At 42.5% G+C, this 19,304-nt stretch overlaps 1 protein-coding gene across 3 annotated transcripts in view; it reads left to right on the top strand.

The window, feature by feature from the left end:
• Window positions 1–19,304, top strand: part of MYO16 (myosin XVI) — a 607,799-nt gene that overhangs the window by 567,553 nt on the left and 20,942 nt on the right. For all 3 annotated transcript variants that reach the window (XM_045481946.1, XM_045481930.1, XM_045481937.1), the window contains exon 34: window positions 12,711–12,802. In XM_045481946.1, coding sequence (XP_045337902.1) covers window positions 12,711–12,802 — 92 coding nt within the window. The remainder of the gene's footprint in view (window positions 1–12,710; window positions 12,803–19,304) is intronic.

Below are 19,304 nucleotides of genomic sequence, written 5' to 3' on the forward strand. Positions count from 1 at the left end.
TCTCTCTCTGCTCCTCCCCCGTTCATGCTCTGTCTCTCTCTGTCCCCAAAATAAATAAACGTTGAAAAAAAAAATTAAAAAAAAATAATAAACATTAAATATTTTTAAAAAAACATGCTGTACTTTTTTTAAAAAGGTGAATTGATTAATACAATATTTTAAAGCCTAAAATTTCTGAAAACCATGTAAAACATGATGCTTAACATTTAAATGTGAGGGGAAAATACAGAATATTGTAACGAATGCCAATGAAAACATAACAGAACGCACAAGATACTGCTAATGTCTTAATCAGTGGAAATGTATGTCTTTAAACCCATACATTACAAAAGAAGAAAGGCCAAAAATAGGGGTTTTTAAATGTCAACAAGTTTGAAACAGAACCACAAATTAAACACCAAGCAAGTAGGAGGAAAGATGTGACAAAGGTAAGAACTGTGTCACTGAAATTTGTAACAAATAGGTAACAAATAACAAACCCAAAAGTTTTCAAACAAAAACAATCTTTGCAGCATGAATAAAATTGCCAAGTTTCCTGCAAGGGTGACAGGGAAATAAAGAAGGGGACCCAGAAGGCCAACTCTGGGGACAAAGAGACCTGCCACAGATCTTACAGAAATGAAAAACAATACTGAGTATTGTACAAACAGTTTGTGACAAGACAGTTTTGCGAATTTACTTATTTATTTTTAATTTGTGGATTTAGATGAGGAGACACATTAAAAAACAAATACAACTAACCAAAATGGACCAAAAAAAAATAAAAAAGGCTAAACGGTAACGTAAATATTAAATTAATTGAATTTGTAATTGAACACTTTTCTATGAGGAAAACACTAGGCCCAAATGACTTTTCCAGTGAGTTGCCTCAAAATTTTAAAAAGGACGAAACAATGCCAATATTACACAAACTCTTCCAGAGACTAGGGATACAGAAGAAGGGGGAATAAAGAAAAGCTTCCCAGCTTGCATAAATAACCACTTAATTTATGACGAACTTGGCATTGCAGGGAGCTGGGGGAAGGATAATCGATGGCTACCCATGAGAGGAAAACAGTGAACTTGACCCCTACTTGGTGCCCTACACACAAAAGATTTCTGGTGGATTAGACATCCAAGTGTCAAACATAAAATAAAATTTGTAGTAGAAAATATAGGATGATTTTTTTTAACTTCAGAGTTAAGAAAAGAAAGAAAAACTTCTTACACAGGCCACAAAAGAGTGCTAACCACAAAGGGGAAAAACTGTGTGTGTGTGTGTGTGTGTATAAGTATACACATGTATTCAACACATTTAACTAATGAAGACTCATATTCAGAGTTTACTTATAAACAAGACTATTGAATAGGAAATTGTTTTTGGACATTAATAAGCACAAACATTTTTCAGAGCCCAACTTCATTGGTAATTAGAGAAAATGCACATGAAAAGCACAGGAGAACGACACACAACACAACACAACCTGCAGAATGGGAGCACTGAGCTCAGGGGAGGAGGGGCTGCGGGAGGAGGGGTTCCTAGGAAGGGGAGCTGGGGGAGGGGAGCGGGGTTGAGAGATAGGGCAGGGGCTCTGAGGAGGAGGGGCTCCGGGAGGAGAGGCTCTGGGAGGGGAGTGCTGGGGAGGAAGGCTCCAGGGGGGTGGGACTCTGGAAAGGAAGAGGGGGTTTGGCAAGGGAGGGGCTGGGGGGAGGGGTTCCAGGAGGGAGGGACTCTATGCATCCCCCATAGGGATGTCCCCATCCTGTGTCAGAAGTCCCTCTAGGTCCAGGAGAACATAGGGAGGCTAGGGGTGCAGCTTCTAGGCCTAGTACATTGCCCGCCCACATGTGCTCTCCGCCAGGGTCCAGAGCAGGAGGAGGACAGCGGGTGTAGGATGAAAACCAGGCAGGGCATTGCAGTGACAAGTCACAGGTTACCTGGAGGGACCAGAGGCAGGTAGTCGGTGGGGACAGAGCATTAAGGTCTCCAGAGCAGTGTGGGGATTCTCTGTTGACACTCAGAAAAAAGATCGTTGGAATCACACGCAAGGAGAAAAACCCAAATGTGTTTAGGAATCTCACCCACCATATTAAGCAAGGATAATGAATAATGATCAAAAGTAGGCAGATCACAAGGCAGAGGCTTTTTGGTGCAATGGGGGTGTGGGGTGGGGGGTGGCAGTATCTTACATCAGTAAGATACAGAAGGATTTTTCTGCCAGCAAGAAAGATCGCTAGAAAAAGGAAACCACAGACTGAATTGTATTGCCACCGCGAACAGACCAAAGTTCAGCAAAGAATGATGCAGGCTCTCGGGACCCCATAGTATTGTCCTACCTTTAAAAAAAAAAGTTTCTTTATTTATTTTGAGAGAGGGACAGCACAAGCAATGTGGGGGAGAGGGGGGCAGAGAAAGAGGGAGAGACAGAATCCCAAGCAGGCTCTGCCCTGTCAGCACAGAGCCCAACGCAGGGCTCGATCCTGATCCCGGGAGATCATGACCTGAGCTGAAGTCACGAGTCAAACACTTAACCAGCTGAGACACCCAGGTGCCCCAGTTTTGACCTTTCTAAACATCGTCTCCTGACTGAATTTCACAGCTTTTAAAAATAACATATTATTAATGTGGCATTTATAATTTCATGCATGTTATGAAAATTATACATGTTTTAGAATAGTGCGAAGAACAATTCTTTTAGGAAGAATAATAAAGAATAAAAACTACCATCAATCCTATTACCTAGAAATACTCCAAAAATGTCTATTATTCCACTGTGTTGAGTTTTATTTTTTCACACAAATGCGTGTATCTACATCGTATATTTGGCTTTATTTTTATAAAGTTTGAGTTATACATGGATGTAGTTTTACTGTTCTGCTCCCCCCATTTGGAATACCGTGGTATATCTCTGTGTCAACAACTACAAATCTGAGTTGATTACAGATAGCCATACGTGTGTTCAGTACATGGCACTCCATCCTTTAGGGCTGCCAGGATTTACAGTAAATAAGCTGTCAGACAGCAAGATTATCTCCCACCTTTCCACCCTTGAGACAACATCTTAATTAAAAGAGGAATTTTGTAAAACTCCCCATGTCAATGTTTGACATTCACATCTATGTGCATCTGTTTAGCTGGACGTATACAGATACGATCTTCCTTTTTTTTTTTTTTTTTTTGGAGATACAATCTTTCTTTTAAGATGGTGAATTTCTGGGGAGTTAGGGTGGCTCAGTCTGTGAAGCATTCAACTCTTGATTTCCTCTCAGGTCATGATCTCACGGTCCTGAGCTTTAGCCCTACATCAGGCACACTGGGTGTGAATCCTGTTTAAGATTCTGTCTTTTCCTCTTTCTCTGGCCCCACCCCCGACCGCACATGCACTCACTGTCTCTGAATAAATTAATACATACATACATACATACATACATACATACATACATAAAGTAAAAATTTTTTAAATTAAAAAAAAATTAAGATGGTTACTTTCTGAAATCTCTGATGTGAGAAGTAATTCCTTTGAGAGGAGGTAAAGATAACAAAAACAATTGCATACCCTTATATTGAACTTAAATAGTCCTAATATAATAAAAATGGAATTTGAGTGACAATAATAGCCAACAAGTATGCGATAGAAGTTTATTTCACAAGGACTACACGTACCTATTAAGAAAGTAATTAATACCTGTTTTACTTGCAATTTTGGAGGATTTAAAGATCACCACTAAACAAAAAAAAAAAAAAAAAAAAAAGGAATTTAAAATATGTTAGAATGACCAAAACTGAATACACATGTATTTAAGAAAGATGACCTTATTCTCATTCGTTTTTGCTAAAATTTCACCCAATGTCCTTCTCCCTAGCTCCTTGGGTGAAGTTTATCCTACCATAAAGAAAAAGAAAATAGAAACTTCTTGTCACCAAATTATTTAATTTGTCTGTGTCTTGAGTCAAAAGCCAAATGTTATGGCTTGGACAATAATCCTGGAAAACCTCATACAAAAATCTGTGAGTTTTACTCTAAAAATCAAAGTAAAGTCAAAAACCAATGGAACAAACAAAAAATCCTCTAGCCCCAGATGGAAATTTTTGTGGAATACATTGCCTGAAATTAATAGTATCACATTAAATATGTAGGGCTCTCGGGCTTCTCAACTTCAGCATCTGACAAATGTTCAGGCCCTAGAACACACTACCCCTTAAATCTCATAGGGACCAGAGTTTAAAATAAAGCTAGTTCTGAGTTGTCATTAATTGATGATCCCTTGGAAATAATCAGGAGCCACACGCACAAAAGGAAAATTGTTTCAGTTGGGATTTCAGTCTTTCAAAGCCACTTGCCACGTTTATGTGGTTCTACTTTCATGAACACCATGGATGTCCCGGCTCCTGCCACCTTCTCATCTTCATTACAGCATCGGGCACCGTGCCATGGATACTTAGCACTGGGTAAGCACTTACCGACCGGGGCCATGTTGCATGTTACGTAGGGACCAGTAAGTTCTGTGCAGGGTGTGGAGTCAGAAAACTTCTGCCCATCAGTATGATAAGAACTGACCCGATATTACACCTGTGCCACGCCTGATGTAGGTGTGACCCATCCTCGATCTGAAAGCGGTTACTGGTACCGATTCCTAATTCACCAGGGATAGTCAGTGTGCTTTCTAAATAAAGGCACAAGATGGAAATAAATGTTTAAAATAACTTGGAATTCTAATTGAATCAGAAATCGTGTTATTTTTCTAGGAAATGATGTATCTTGAATGCCAGGATCTGCATGCTACCTCTGCTTCCCAGAAATAATTCTCTGTGTGTTCGTTTGCTGAAATATAGTTATGTGTGGGTAATTATAGCTATCATTTACTTTAATTGCCATCCTTTTACTGATGTGAACACAGACTTAGATCTTTTTTGGTATACTTAATTATTCCCTGGACTTGTGGTTATTTATCATTAGATTAAAGAACAGTTTTCAGTGTTAGGACATTTTCGTTGTATCACACAAAATATTGTGAGTATAAAGATGTTTATTTCGTGGGGGAAAGAAAGACATAAAGAAGTTCCAGCCAGGCCATTTTATGTTCAGTACGATTTGCTTGCTTGCTGCTCAGTGAATATACATTTTATTGCTGGGCATCAGGAAACAAATGGCAACCAAAGAACACAGTCATTACATTTGATTTTACATTTGTCATTCTGTGAAGATTGTCTCCCTTTTTATTTGCGTTATGTTTATCGTCGGTGCTCAGTAAGGGTTATCTGCGGTGTAAAGGGCTTTCCGTGGGGACGGACTGGATGGGACGCTCTGGGACCTGGAACTCTGCATTTTTTGTAGATTCCGTATCGAACCGAGCGCCACTGGAGCACCAAACCCCAGTGATTCTGGAAACATCTAAAAACGGCTTTCGTCAGCCCCGCTCGAGGTAGATGTGGAATGCTGGCAGGGCTCCTCTGGTTGGAACCCGTGAAAAACATTCACATATACGTTTTATAACATCACTTTGTTTATGGGAATTGTATAGATTCTTTGGAACTCATACTGTTGTCTGACTCAAAAGCTGACTGCCAGGAGGAAGCAAGCCTTCACTTGACAATCTGGAATATTGTGCAATTATCTATTTTCAGCAGCAGAAGGTAGTTTTGCAAAGAAAGCCAGCTTCTCGGGCATGTAGAAAGCCCTGCCCCACTCCTTCTGGCTGAAAATATTTTGAAGTCATATTGAATAATTGCTAATTTGGACTCCATTTAATTAAATCTCCTCCACTGTAGTTAAGAAGTCCCGATTAAAAACAGCTGGATTCAAAGGCTGACTGTTCTTTCCTGGCAACGCTGCATTGTTCCTGTTTGCCTGTGCTCAGGCCCCAGCTCTGAGGTTCATTGATTCCATGGCTGTGAGCAAATTACTTAACCTTTCTGGTCCTCTGTTTTCTCATCTTAAAAATGGGGATGATCAAGGGACCTGCCGTATGGGATTGTTATGAGGATCTGGAACAATGATGCCACCCCAAATAGTGCTCTATATACATTACCTAATACACAGATATCAGGGAAGCTTAGGTTTCTTGGAGCTGGAAGATCACTAAAAAATGTGTCCAATAAAAACAAAAATGCATGATGTCGATAAGGCATGAGGCCACGAATTAATTTGTCCAAGACCAGACAGACTGTAATGCTAGAATCTATGCTAATGACATCGACCCCAATACGCACATGCATAGAGTCAAACTCGCATATCATTTCGGTGGAATGAATGGACATCGGGATTTATGGGAGCGTTCCAGGAAAGGTTCTGTTTAATCCCTTGGAGGGTTCGAAGATTCAAAATAATATAAAGGACAGAATGGCCTGAAGAAGCCTAGTGAGAGGCAGGTGCACATCAGTCACAAAGCATTTATTAAGCACCAGTTGCATGCAGGCATTGTGCAATGCGTGCAGAGCAGTAGGAAGTCTAAGCAAATCACGAGGTGCTCTTTGGGTATAAGCAGAGCCTATGTAGAGCATTAGCATTGTGTGTCAAGAGAGATCACAGAACAGGGCAGCCAGTGACAAGTGTCAGGTCAACCACACAAAAAAGGAGTGCTCTGGTGTTGCCACCACGTGGAGGAAGAGATTCACGAGGGCTGGGATTTTACAGATGCTCCTGGTGAGGATTGGGATTTTCAAAATGAAGGAGATTCAGACTAGAAGGGCACACCTTCCAGGGAAGAAAATATATCTCCGTGGCGGGATGGGAGCGAGCTACTTTGATGGCGTAGGTCAGTGAATAAGATGGCGTTGAATGCCAGTTCAAAGAGTGTCTCTGGAAGACTGGTCTTTGCTTGGAGAGGGTGGGGCACCATACATCGGCTCTTTTGGAGAAACTTCCCTGATTGTGTTACTCAGGGTGAAGAGTGGAACAAAACCTGAGGTTGGGAACAGCAGGTGTGTGTTGGTCCTGTTAACACCAAGGAGAATGTTCCAGGATGGACTGGGATAGGAGGGAGAGAACAGCGCACTCTTTCACAGAAGAAACGGAGTTCTGAGAGGTTTATCCTGTGGGTTGGGTTTGGAGTTCAAGCGATGAGAAGGACTTCTGGCGGTAGACAGTCGTGACATAAATGCTGGTGATAATTCGGGAGTCTAAGGGGAGCTCCAGGAGGGAAAGATAGGGAAGGCAGGATTTTCACGGGAGCTGGAGAAATGGGGATCATTTGCAGCATCAGAGGAAAAGTTTAAAAGACAAATGAGGAAAAAATTTGACCACAAAACCATGTAGAGTGCCAAGCTTTGAGAAACGTACTTTAGAAGGACAGGCGTGGAGATACGGAATAAATGATCAGAGACGGGAACGCCAGCATGCAATTTCACAAAAACCAGGAGAATCATGACTTCGAGATCGGAGGTATTTGGTAAGCTGGGAGGACACGCAAGGAGAATCATATATTGCTATCAACTAAACACACTTGGGTCCCAACAGAGCCTCAGGGATTGTGACTGGCAGATTCTAAGGGGTTCATTACTTAAGACTCAGAGCCACACCACCCTCTCCAGCCTGCCCTGTTCTTTTCTTCTTAGAAGGCTCTACATAAACCCACAGGGTTTTATGCGTAGACTTCACTGCCGCAGAGTCTCTCCCTTTTCAAAATCACCTTACAAACTCAGGGAAGTCCAGGGCCTGGATCCATACTGCACATGATGAGGAGAGTGTCCTAAATACCACTTCCCCTGAGCATCCCAGGGAAGGATGAATTGACAAAACTCTGAGCAGCACCCACTGCTCAGGGAGAGGAGCAGGGAGCCTCCTCCCTCTACCTGGCCCCTGGATCAAGGCTGATGACTTCCTGACTCCCCCCTGCCAAGCCCCAGTGCCAAACAGCATGTTGTACAGAGTGCTGCCATCTATTACATGGCCCAGATCAGCAGGTGGGGAATGCCTTCTCGAAGCCTCTGCATGCTTTCTTTGAACAGAAGAGCTGGGTATCTGGGGGGTAGGACAGGGACAGTTTCAGAAGATCTTAGCCCTTGCTCTAATTTGGACAAGCATGGCTCCTTAAACGGATGGTTTCATATCAAATGGACATGCTTAGCATTTTGAGGCCCACTGTTGCCGCTGTAGTAAGAATATGTTGAGGACACAGAACTACATCCACTGGGAATTGTCACCACAGAATGGGGTCTGGGGACAAGGCTGTGGCTGCAAGAAAACGAAAGCACGTTCATGAGTATGTGCGAGCAATTGTCCGTGGTAGAAGCCTTCAATAGAAGTCAACAAATAAAGGTTCCAGATTGACCTTCGATGGCCCCAACACTGATCAAGAACCTTTCACTTGGTAGGAACACAGTAGAATTCTTTACCCCAAGACTTGGGGCCTTTTCTGGGGTCTTTGGCTAGCTGACAGGTGAAATGACACAATTGCTACATCTTTTCTTTCTTTTTTTCAAAGCTAATGAGAGGTAAATGAAACAAAATTGAAATAACAAACATCCCAAAGCTTGGTCATGGGCACATGGACCTTTCTTGAGTATTCTCTTGACTCTTATATGTGTATGAAATTTCAGTAACAAAAAGTTTTGAAATATTTGTTATCTTGACCAATAAGGTGGCTAAGCTATTGTACCTTTATGTGCATTTCTTTGGGTACTTAATGAAAATGAACATGTTTATCATTGAGGGGCTATATACTCTCTTTCCTCTCTATACATCTTCTTTTCCCATATTTTAAAATCTGCCTAGGTCCTTTATTTTGATTTGTAGGATGTTTTAAGAACAATAGAGCCTTTTATTTAGTGTATTTAAATATTCTGTATTCTTTTTCATTTTTTAATATTTTATATTTATATATAAAATTTATATATAAAATATTTTTATATGTATAAATTTTTATGATTTTTTGGCATATGTTTATTTTTAAATGTTCAAATAGAGATAGTAATACAGTTTTCCTCCACATTTTTTTTTCTTCTGGTGTCACTTTTAGATTATTTGCCTTTAACACGTGCTGCTTCCGATATGACAATAAGATAGAAATCTTTTTGGTCAAAAACAAAGCGGAACAAAACTCTGCCTTCTAACATCCTGTGCACCTCCAGGGCTGCCTGGCTATTACTTTATCTGCTGCTTCCACTTGCTGGGTATATTGGCCCAAGTGGGGTTCTCCCACCTGTTTGCTACAGACATCCAGGCAGGGTTTTCTGCACCCCAGGCTGGTCAGTCTCAGCTTCTCCCCCAACCTGCACCTGCCCAAGGGGAGGAGATACCATCCACGCCAAGGTTTCCAGCACCGCTTTCTTCTCCCTGACCCCCCCTCCGCACCGGGGTCCCCACACATTCACCTGCCCCACACTGACACCCTCTGTCCCTACCCTGGTGACCCTGCCACAGGTTCTGGGATCAGTGATTTCTTTAGTCAACAGGTAAGAAATGCCTCTTCACTCACCACTCAGGTAAAATGGCATCACATCCCATCCCCTCTGGAAACCCACAGTGTTGTCTGTGGCTTACAGGCTACTGTCAGACATCTGTGAGATGGCATGTGAAGTGCTTGCCCTTGATCTCTCTACCTTCCAGCACATTCTGCAGGGGCCCCCACTGACCACACCCTCTCAGTGGTCCTTTCCTGAGGCATGGAACCATCTGGAACTTCTTCCCTGGAGCTCTCCCAAGGAGGCCCATCTCACCTTCTTGACCATTCGGAGCCTTCTCATCCCGGAATGCCCAGACCCTTTGGCATCCCCACCATCACATTCCCCTAATCCCCTTCATCATAATTCATCCCTGCTCTCTCCAGGATGCTGACTAACCCACAAATCACCCTGCCGTGTGTTCTGGTGGAAGGCCACTCCTGTGCAATGGCAGGACTTTCCTTTAGTCATTGTATTTCCCAGTGCCTTATGCAGACAATGACCACAAATACTTCTTAACTTTCTTTATGACGTGATATATAGCACATTATGCTATTGATTTGGCTCTGAGTTTGTATCCTCGGCACACTGAGTTTCTGTTTTATTTGGGGCGCAAACTTCTGATTTATAATTTAGTTTTGGAAAATGGATGACAGCTTTCTCCCCCACCGTCCAATTCCTGGAACCCAGTGCTCCAGAAGGTGGACGTCTGTCCTTGCTTGTCAGTCAGCTCTCTGTTTCCCCCACCAGCCCCACACCTCTGACACTCCTGCTACACATGAATCCCAGACTCGGCTGTGCCCTCCTGCCTGGACACCCAGTTTTTGCTGACTCCCCGCTTATTCGGATGCCTGGGATTCCAATTTGTGACTGATCTCAGATGTCCATCATTCCTCCCTCCTGGTTTAGTTTCCAGATCACTCAAACACTGATTGATTGGCCCCTTTGCCACACCTGCTATGCCAGTCTCTAATATAATTTCCCCTGGCCAACTTCAGACATTGCTGTTGCTTGTGGCCAGGACCCATCTTGCCCTATGACTTCCATGTGTAGGCCTGTCCCTTTCCAGGTGCTGGCCCCAGTGTGCCTGGTCTCGATGAAGCTAACCTTTCCATGCCAAGGCCTTTGTATCTGTAACAGGAAGATTGACTGGGGGTAGGGGGGCTTGTTATGTGCTGATAGGGTTCTGTGGACTTCCTGGGGAGCCCACTCACTCCTGATCTGAAAAGGCGTGCAGTGATTTCCTAATGATCTTGAATTTGGGAAGCCTGTATATGTCTGATCAGCTATACCATACTGGTTAATTACAATTTTAGAGAAGAGCAGCTATCACTTCATAATTTAAGGCCCCTGGATGGAGCTCATTCCGTCAGGTAATTTTCCTCTTTTCATGTTTCCATCTTTTTTTTTTTTTAATATGAAATTTATTGTCAAATTGGTTTCCATGCAACACCCAGTGCTCATCCCAACAGGTGCCCTCCTCAATGCCCATCACCCACTTTCCCCTTCCTCCCACCCCCCATCAACCCTCAGTTTATTCTCAGTTTTTAAGAGTCTCTTATGTTTGGCTCCCTCCCTCTCCAACTTTTTTTTTTCCTTCCCCTCCCCCATGGTCTTCTGTTAGGTTTCTCAGGATCCACATAAGAGTGAAAACATATGGTGTCTGTCTTTCTCTGCCTGACTTATTTCACTTAGCGTAATACCTTCCAGTTCTATCCACGTTACTGCAAATGGTCATTCTTTCTCATTGCCAAGTAGTATTCCATTGTGTATATAAACCACATCTTCTTTCTCCATTTGTCAGTTGGACATTTAGGCTCTTTCCATAATTTGGCTATTGTTGAAAGTGCTGCTATAAACATTGGCATACATGGCATACATGTTGCATCAACACTCCTGTATCCCTTGGGTAAATTCCTAGCAGTGCTATTGCTGGGTCATAGGGTAGATCTATTTTTAATTTTTTAAGGAACCTCCACACTGTTTTCCAGAGTGTCTGCACCAGTTTGCATTCCCACCAACAGTGCAAGAGGGTTCCTGTTTCTCCACATCCTTGCCAGCATCTATAGTCTTCCTGATTTGTTCATTTTAGCCACTCTGACTAGAATGAGGTGTTATCTCAGTGTGGTTTTGATTTGTATTTCCCTGATGAGGAGTGACGTTGAGCATCTTTTCATGTGCCTGTTGGCCATCTGGATGTCTTCTTTAGAGAAGTGTCTATTCCTGTCTTCTGCCCATTTCTTCACTGGATTATTTGTTTTTTGGGTGTGGAGTTTGGTGAGTTCTTTATAAATTTTGGATACTAGCCCTTTGTCTGATATGTCATTTGCAAACACCTTTTCCCATTCTTTCGGTTGCCTTTTAGTTTTGTTGACTGTTTCCTTTGCAGTGCAGAAGCTTTTTATCTTCATGAGGTCCCAGTCGTTCATTTTTGCTTTTATCTTTATGAACAAGTCACTTGTGGTGACTCTCAACCCCTGTCTCCTGTTGGTGCTGAGTCAGCGGTGGTTTTGCCACCAGGGGACATTTTTTGGCTATCTCAGTTGTGAGGTGCTACTACCATATAGGGCAGAGACCAGAGATGCCGCTAACCATCCCACAGTGCACAGGGCAGCCCCACAACGGAGAAACTTCCAGCCCAAAGCGCCAGCTGCGCTGAGGTGGAGAAACCCTGTTTCTATACTGAGGGATCACTAATAAAATCCTTTGGTGCCTATGGGGACTTCTGTAGTATTTCAGTGGGGGCTATCCATGTCCTTGAACCCTCTATTTGTCCTGCAAGGCTGGTGATGAATTGGTCTGCTGGGGGTGGGCAGCTACCGTGGCCTTTTCCTCATAGGAGTCCACCAACCCCTTCCTCCCCATTGTGTGTGAACACTAGCCAATGGAGTCCGTGTGACGCGTAGACTCGATAATGTCTGGTCTGTCCTCCACTCCCCTCTTCGCCTCCCTGAGGCCCAAATGAGATGCCAACTTTCCACTGTAGTGGCCCAAGGTACCCGTTCACTCTCTGAGGCCTTTAGGCTCCTCCCGCTGCTGTCGCTGCTTCACCAAACTATCCTCAGTTTCCCCTACGGTACTTCTCTGCTCACTTTGTGCCATTATGGAACATTTCCTCACCATCCCTTCATTGCTTTTTTCAACATCCTGCCTCTTTTATTTAATGGAATTGCAACAGTATTTTGTGTCCCCATGTTTCCTTAGGAAATTTTTATCCAATGAGTATTTGCTGACCATCATTTCCATCCATGAGATGTAAAAAGTCGACTTTTTTGCAGTAAGTACACAGCTTTTTTTATTTGGGGGAAGGACACCCAACTTAACCTCGACTTGGTGTTGACCTCAACAGGTTTACCTGAAGAAGAGGGGTTCCCCAGATTTTCTGTGAGCACCTTCACGACCTCATCATTTCAGAGACAGAGAGAGACCCACACCACTCAGGTAAGGACCTTCAGATATTCACATTTGGAATGACAGCTGGAAATAAGTTACAACCAGAGACTTGGTGTGGCATGACCAAGAATGTACATTCCTCCTGGACTAGACCACATGGTTGCTCTCACTCTGGCCCTAAGTATCTCCAGCTCAACATCCCTCTCTCTCTCTGTCAGCAGACTCCAGCTCTCTGCTGGTTAGAAGGGGAAGAAGAAGAATGCCCAAAACAAACAAAATGTAATACTTTTAAATTGAATATTGTAGACATAATTTATGTTGTGGTCTTTAAAAAATCACTGTCAGATGAAGACGATGTTATGTCCACTGAGTGATGCTAACATAGTTTCCGCATTTGACTTCCGCTAAAATAGGACTCTGAGGGCAAAGCGCACAGAAATAAAATGCTTGAGGCACCTGTGGTGTTACGGTATGCCATCCTATCTCGTTGACTGCCTCTAAATTCCACATAGCCCAGATTGATGTAAAATATAGCATATGGGGGCACATGGTCAAGCACACGACTCTGGATCTTGGGGTCGTGAGTTCAGGCCCCACGTGGGCATAGAGCCTACTTTAGGGGCACCTGGGTGGCTCAGTTGGTTAAGCGTTCGACTCTTGATTCCGGCTCAGATCATGATCTCACAGTTCCTGGGATCAAGCCCCACATCGGGCTGTGCACTGACCACAGGGATACTGCTTGGGACTCTCCCTCTTTCTCTCTCTGCCCATCCCCCACTTGTGTTTTCTCCCTCTCTCTCTCTCTCTCTCTCTCTGTCTGTCTCTCTGTCTCTCTCTCTCAAAATGCATAAACGTAAAAAAATAGGTAAATAAAATGTATCGTATGATCAGGACACTATAAAGCCAAAATGAGATTACAGTTCACAAAGCCGTTTTTGACATGTTTCAGTGATTTTGTGTATATGCTTAATGTGTTTGGCTTTAAAAAGTTCACCAAACTAAAGAAGATTATCGCTTCAAGAAAAGAGCAAACAAAAAAAAAAACCAACGACACCACTAGTGTGTTTAGAAAGAAAAAGGATTTATATCATATAATTTAGTGTTCTTTTAATGCTGAATTTTAAAATATTTAAAATACTGTTTTTGGTCATTATCTTCAAAAAGATGACTTTGCATTTCAAGGTGAAACACACCCAACAATGTATCAAAGAGCTTGTTATCAACAGGGTCAAAATTATTGCTTTAGCAACAGGGTTCTTATTTTGTATGGAGCTATAGTACCACTTTGATGCTGTCAAATATCTACATCAAACTCTTTTTAAAAAACTCAGTGGAGTATCCAGATGCTTCCATAAAGTCGACAACCCAGCCACTGATCTGTTTTCCTCTGCATACTTGGCATTATATAGATAAGTCTATTGGCATCAGCTGAGATTTTTTCCAAATAACACTGGTGAGACAGTGAGAAAAATCAATAACTTTAATCTTAAAAATAAATCTTACAGTATGCAGTCGGCTCAAATCACTTGCACTGATGTATAGGTACTGAAATAGAAAGAAAATGCTGATAGGCTACAATAACAGATCGTCCTATCTCCCCTCTGGTCCTTAGAGGTGTATTGACTTTACTTTGTAAGCCTTACAGATGCTTTATCTGAGAGAATTCAAAAGGGGAGCCTACTTGTAAGGAACACTGGTTTGATTTTTATTAGAAGACTGACTCCTATACTTCAGAGCACAGATGCCGGCCACCTGACACCCTTTCCGGGGCTCCCACTATAACGTGGTTCATAGAGAAAGGGTTAATTTTGAAAGAAGGTAACTTTTTCCCTGGTCTTGCATGGGTTTGGCTAAGAAGCAAATAGAGATGGGAAAGATCATGAGGAATTAGTGTCCATTCCTACCTGTCAGCAGGGACTTTTTGTTCAGATGCAAACAGTCTTGGCTTGCAGTCATCTCACAGTGCCTTTCTTCAAGGGAGCAGGAAACCAGGCTCATTTTCTTCCCTGTAAAGTGTGGGGATTCTCATGCTAGGACACGTTTCTCGCTGTTGAAAAGCTGTAAGAGTTATGTGAAATTGCGCATTTAATGGCCACACGTCTTTCTGCGAAAACGACTCTTGTGTGACATATTCCACAGGAAATATGGACACATACAGGCATATCACATTTTAAATTTTCTACTAATGCAATTAGATAAGAATTCTATAAAATCAGCCCTCGACTGATTGGGTATGTAGCAGTAAAATTAAATGTTGACTACAAATTGAATTTCTCTTTGTGGAGGTCTAGAGTTTAATTGGCATCATCAAGGATTTTAGTGAAATCCCTTTAAGAAAGATAAAATGCGTGTGCATTATTGTAGATAAAGAAAACAGGAAACAGATTCAGTCATTTGCCAAAGATCATAGGGAAAATTCGGAGTGCATGGTTTGAATGGATATCAAGATCATATGTCCTATTCCTGAGAATGAACGTGACCAAAACCCATTAATAGCACTGCAGGAGTCATCCAACTTTTTCACACAGTTTGAAGACTTTTTGGTCAGGACAAAAACCTAAATAGCCATGGTGGACATTTATGACTTGGCTTTTTAGCTGCCAGTCACATGCTGAGATTTCTCACGATGAAAACAGAAAGGGAGAGGCTCATCCTTCCTTCCCTCCCTTGTGAGGTAGACGATACGTGTGAGGGGGGCTCAGCCAATCTGTCAGCCGTGGATTATGGCATGAGAGACATATGATGGAAGGGACGAGAAGAGTAGATGTCACCAAGGAGGTGACATGTGGCAGAGGTGACTTCCCTCTGGGGCAGCTGTTAGGCAGTGTTACAATGACCTCCAGGCACTGAATCCACTTGGATTCCTGCCCACTTGCCACACACTTTCCTTCTCACTCCAGTCTCTCTCTCTCACCTTCCAGTGAAGGTCCCACCTGTTCAGATGTCCAGAATTACTTTTCATGGCTCGCAAATAAGAATTTTCACTGACACCGATATAGACGTGGAACGTTTTCTCATGAGGGTAGCGCCTCAGCAAAGACTAGTAGTCTCTTTCCTCAAGGTGCAGGGGAGAGACAATGTAGTTTATGTTCTTTTCCATCGTAACATTTCTTACAATTTGCAAAACATAATGACTTCACAGAAATGTAGTAAAAATAGGGGCGCCTGGGTGGCTCCGTCGGGTAAGCATCCAACTTCAGCTCAGGTCATGATCTCACGCTTCGTGGGTTCGAGCCCCACGTTGTGCTCTGTGCTGACAGCTCAGAGCCTGGAGCCTGTTTCAGATTCTGCCTCTCCCCCTCTCTCTACCCCTCCCTTGCTAGCATTCTGTCTCTCTCTCTCTTTCTCAAAAATAAACTTAAACCATTTTTAAAAAGTAGTGAAAATATATTGCCCTTGAAATATTTGAAAATAATGAAAGCTGGGACCTTAGCCATATCGGGAATGTGGCTGTGTTCGTTGTTGCTCCTTATAGCGAAGGCTCTGTAGGTCCTTGCTGTGGAGCAAAATAGAATAGCCACGACCTTACACAGCCAGCAGTGAGTGCGTGGTACCTTGCAATCCCGCACGCTGGCCCTGATGGGGGCTTTGTGGCACTTCCCAGCGCTCAACTCTGCAATCCCAGAGATCCAGGTCGGTTTTGAAATTAGATGGTGTTTATAAAAATAATATGCCATTTATCTACTGGCTATTTTATGAGATGTATAGTAGCTTTTTTAAAAGAGTGTGTGCCATTTGGCATGAAAAGATCCGTCCGAAGTAACGCAGCGGCAGGAGACTCAGCAGTGAGGGAAACACTGAGAGCACCTTCCAACCCAGAGTGACTTAGCTCTTTTCGCCGTGATTGCAATCCTCTGCTGACTCAGAAGGCCGGGTAACCTGACACAGGAACCCGTGGGATTATAATTAGAGCAAAATCATGAACCCCGTGGGGGAGGGACCCAAAGGCAGGAGGGTACCAGGAGGGAAGGGATAAAATAAAATTCTCAGTTCTTGCCCTCAGCCTGAAGTCGATTTATACACCTGTTTAGGGCTCTACACCTGCTATTGACAAATGGGCCACTTTCTTTTTTCACTTGAGCGTACCTTATGTATGTACATTCTCATTTTACCTTTACCACCGTCCACTTCTCGCCATTGATTCCTCTCAGGTTTTGTTCTCCTCGACGACATTGTGTGGTTCATGATCTTTGAGTTTCATTGTGGGCAGTTATCATATTACTTACCAAACTTTTTGTTATGATTTTTTAAAGAGCATAAAAAGTTATCATTAATATCTGTCATATTCAAATATCCATCGTAAGAAATCATTGGTGGTCTCGGATAAAAAAGTGGCAGTCCAGCACCCAAGAGCTTCATGAGTATTTAGCCCACTCAGACCACCGCCACCAAAGAAAGCAGAAACGTAATCAATGTCAATTGATCCACAGTCAAGAGACAAATTGTTATGTGGTTTGTTTTACTGAACCAGCAAAGAAACCTTTTTGTAATGTCACATATCAACAAAGTGAAGACTTGTGGGGGCACTAAATAAAGCCAGTGCCTTCTCAGTATTTCATCGTATTTGTCACGTGAATGCCTGATAGGTATCATGGCAGAGAAACAGTGCTAGATAAAATAACAAAATGTAGACACACTTAATCATTAAGGGAGGATTCTAAAGCACATGGTAGGAAATAGAAATTAGATAACTGTTTCAAAAGGCAAAGTATAAGTATTTCATTTATAAGCTGCAAACACGAGACGAGACGTAGCATGGGAGGCTCGTTCACACAGCTGAGGTTTCAGGGAATCGGCACGCACCCCTCGTGACTTCCATAGTACGTGCCAGAAATGAAGGCAGTAAATTAATTTGATGGTATGAGTTGAGTGGCAGCATTTTCAAAAGAGAAGGGAAGAATCCTGTATAGTTTTAGAGAAACTTGCGAAATAAAAGACAAAAGCAAATCTCCTATTTTGTATTTTTCCTCCATAAAATTGCACCCTGTGTCTCTCCCAAATGCATTGAAATGCATATTTTTCTAGTGAACACGTTGACTATTATCAATGAGGAGATAATTCAGTTTTAAGAAATATGAGAAGAATGCAACATAAGAAGGTCTTGTGATATCTCTCCATGCTCACCTTACAGATGGGAAGGCTGTAGTGAGTCAATACCATTGTATGAGGGAGGAAATAACATTGCATCTGAGAAACCGTGGTTGAGTACCAACTCTACCTAACTTAGGAACCACACTATTCCCTTAAAAAGATTTAATTTTTAAAATTAAAAGAAAAGAAAAACAAAACTAAAAGAAAAAGAAAAACAAAACTAAAAAGAAAAAGAAAACACAAAATTTATGGGTATAAATCCCATAACTGTTATTTAGCGGGTAGGTACAGAAAGTAGCAGTTAGTTTTCAAATTGATTAAAGAAAATACATGTAGCATGTCAAGCCTGCAGCCTGCCATATAACAAGTGCGTATAAACAACGTTTGCTATATTATCTTGGTGTTCTTTTTTTTTTTTCAAGGTCAGTAGTCTGAACATCAATTCCGATTCTAACATAGTAGATGTTATCTAAAATATATAGGGGGTTAGACAGAATCAGCATGACACAGCACTTCTCTGGGATTTTGATAAAATGTGGCTGGCATGTATGTGATTTTCAAAAACATTTTGCTATGGAATACTATATATTTGGCGGGGGGAGCACAGTGATGAGTAAAACACCCAACTTCAATAAATCGTTACATTTCACCATATCTGCTCTGGCACCATATATTTTAGAGAAATCTATATCCCATGCCCACCTGCCATGCTGGGGTGAATCCCATCCGGAAATTAGGGCATAACCCTCCATCCATGTTTGCACTTTTACTAATATGAATGTACCCATAAATTATATCATGTCCGTAAGTTAAAAATGGATGATTCGTATGCTTTTACAGTGTACATAAAGGTGTCACTCTGAACTGATTTGCAGATTATTTTCTAGTTGTCGAGGTGTTTTTTTCCCCCATTTGGATGCATGGTGCTCTCATTTGCTGTTTCATTCTGAGTATTAGCTCAAGGTTAAATGTAAAGCCTTAACGTGGAGTGGTAGGAGGGAGGCAGTAGGAAGGGAGATTACAGGGGACACACTCACAGGCTCTGAGCACAACATTGCATTCAAGTTCCCTCAGCAAGCTCGGGAGAGGGCAAGTCCATTGGAAGAGGCAAGGCCTTAGGAACACCCGGCCCCAGCAGGAAGGGTGGGTCTCGCCTTGCTGCCACCTCCAGCCTCAGGGGACAGCAGTGCCTCTGGCAGCCAGACTCTCTTCCTCCAGATCGTCACAAGGTGGTTGGATGTGTCTCTCGGGGTCCTGAGAATGTTATCCAGTGAGCTCTATGAAAGATGCACGGGGATGTACTGAATGTCCAGTGACAATATGGCAGCACGGACTTAGATGCACAAACATTTGCCAGAGGGCTACAACCAGGGCTTTGGCCCAGATCCTTACTAGTGCCTCTAGAAGCTCCCTTTCAACACCAAAAAAAATTTTTTTAATTAAAAACATAACTGTAGGT

The sequence above is a fragment of the Leopardus geoffroyi genome, chromosome A1 (genome assembly GCF_018350155.1).
Source record: "Leopardus geoffroyi isolate Oge1 chromosome A1, O.geoffroyi_Oge1_pat1.0, whole genome shotgun sequence".
NCBI classification, from domain to species: Eukaryota; Metazoa; Chordata; class Mammalia; order Carnivora; family Felidae; genus Leopardus; species Leopardus geoffroyi.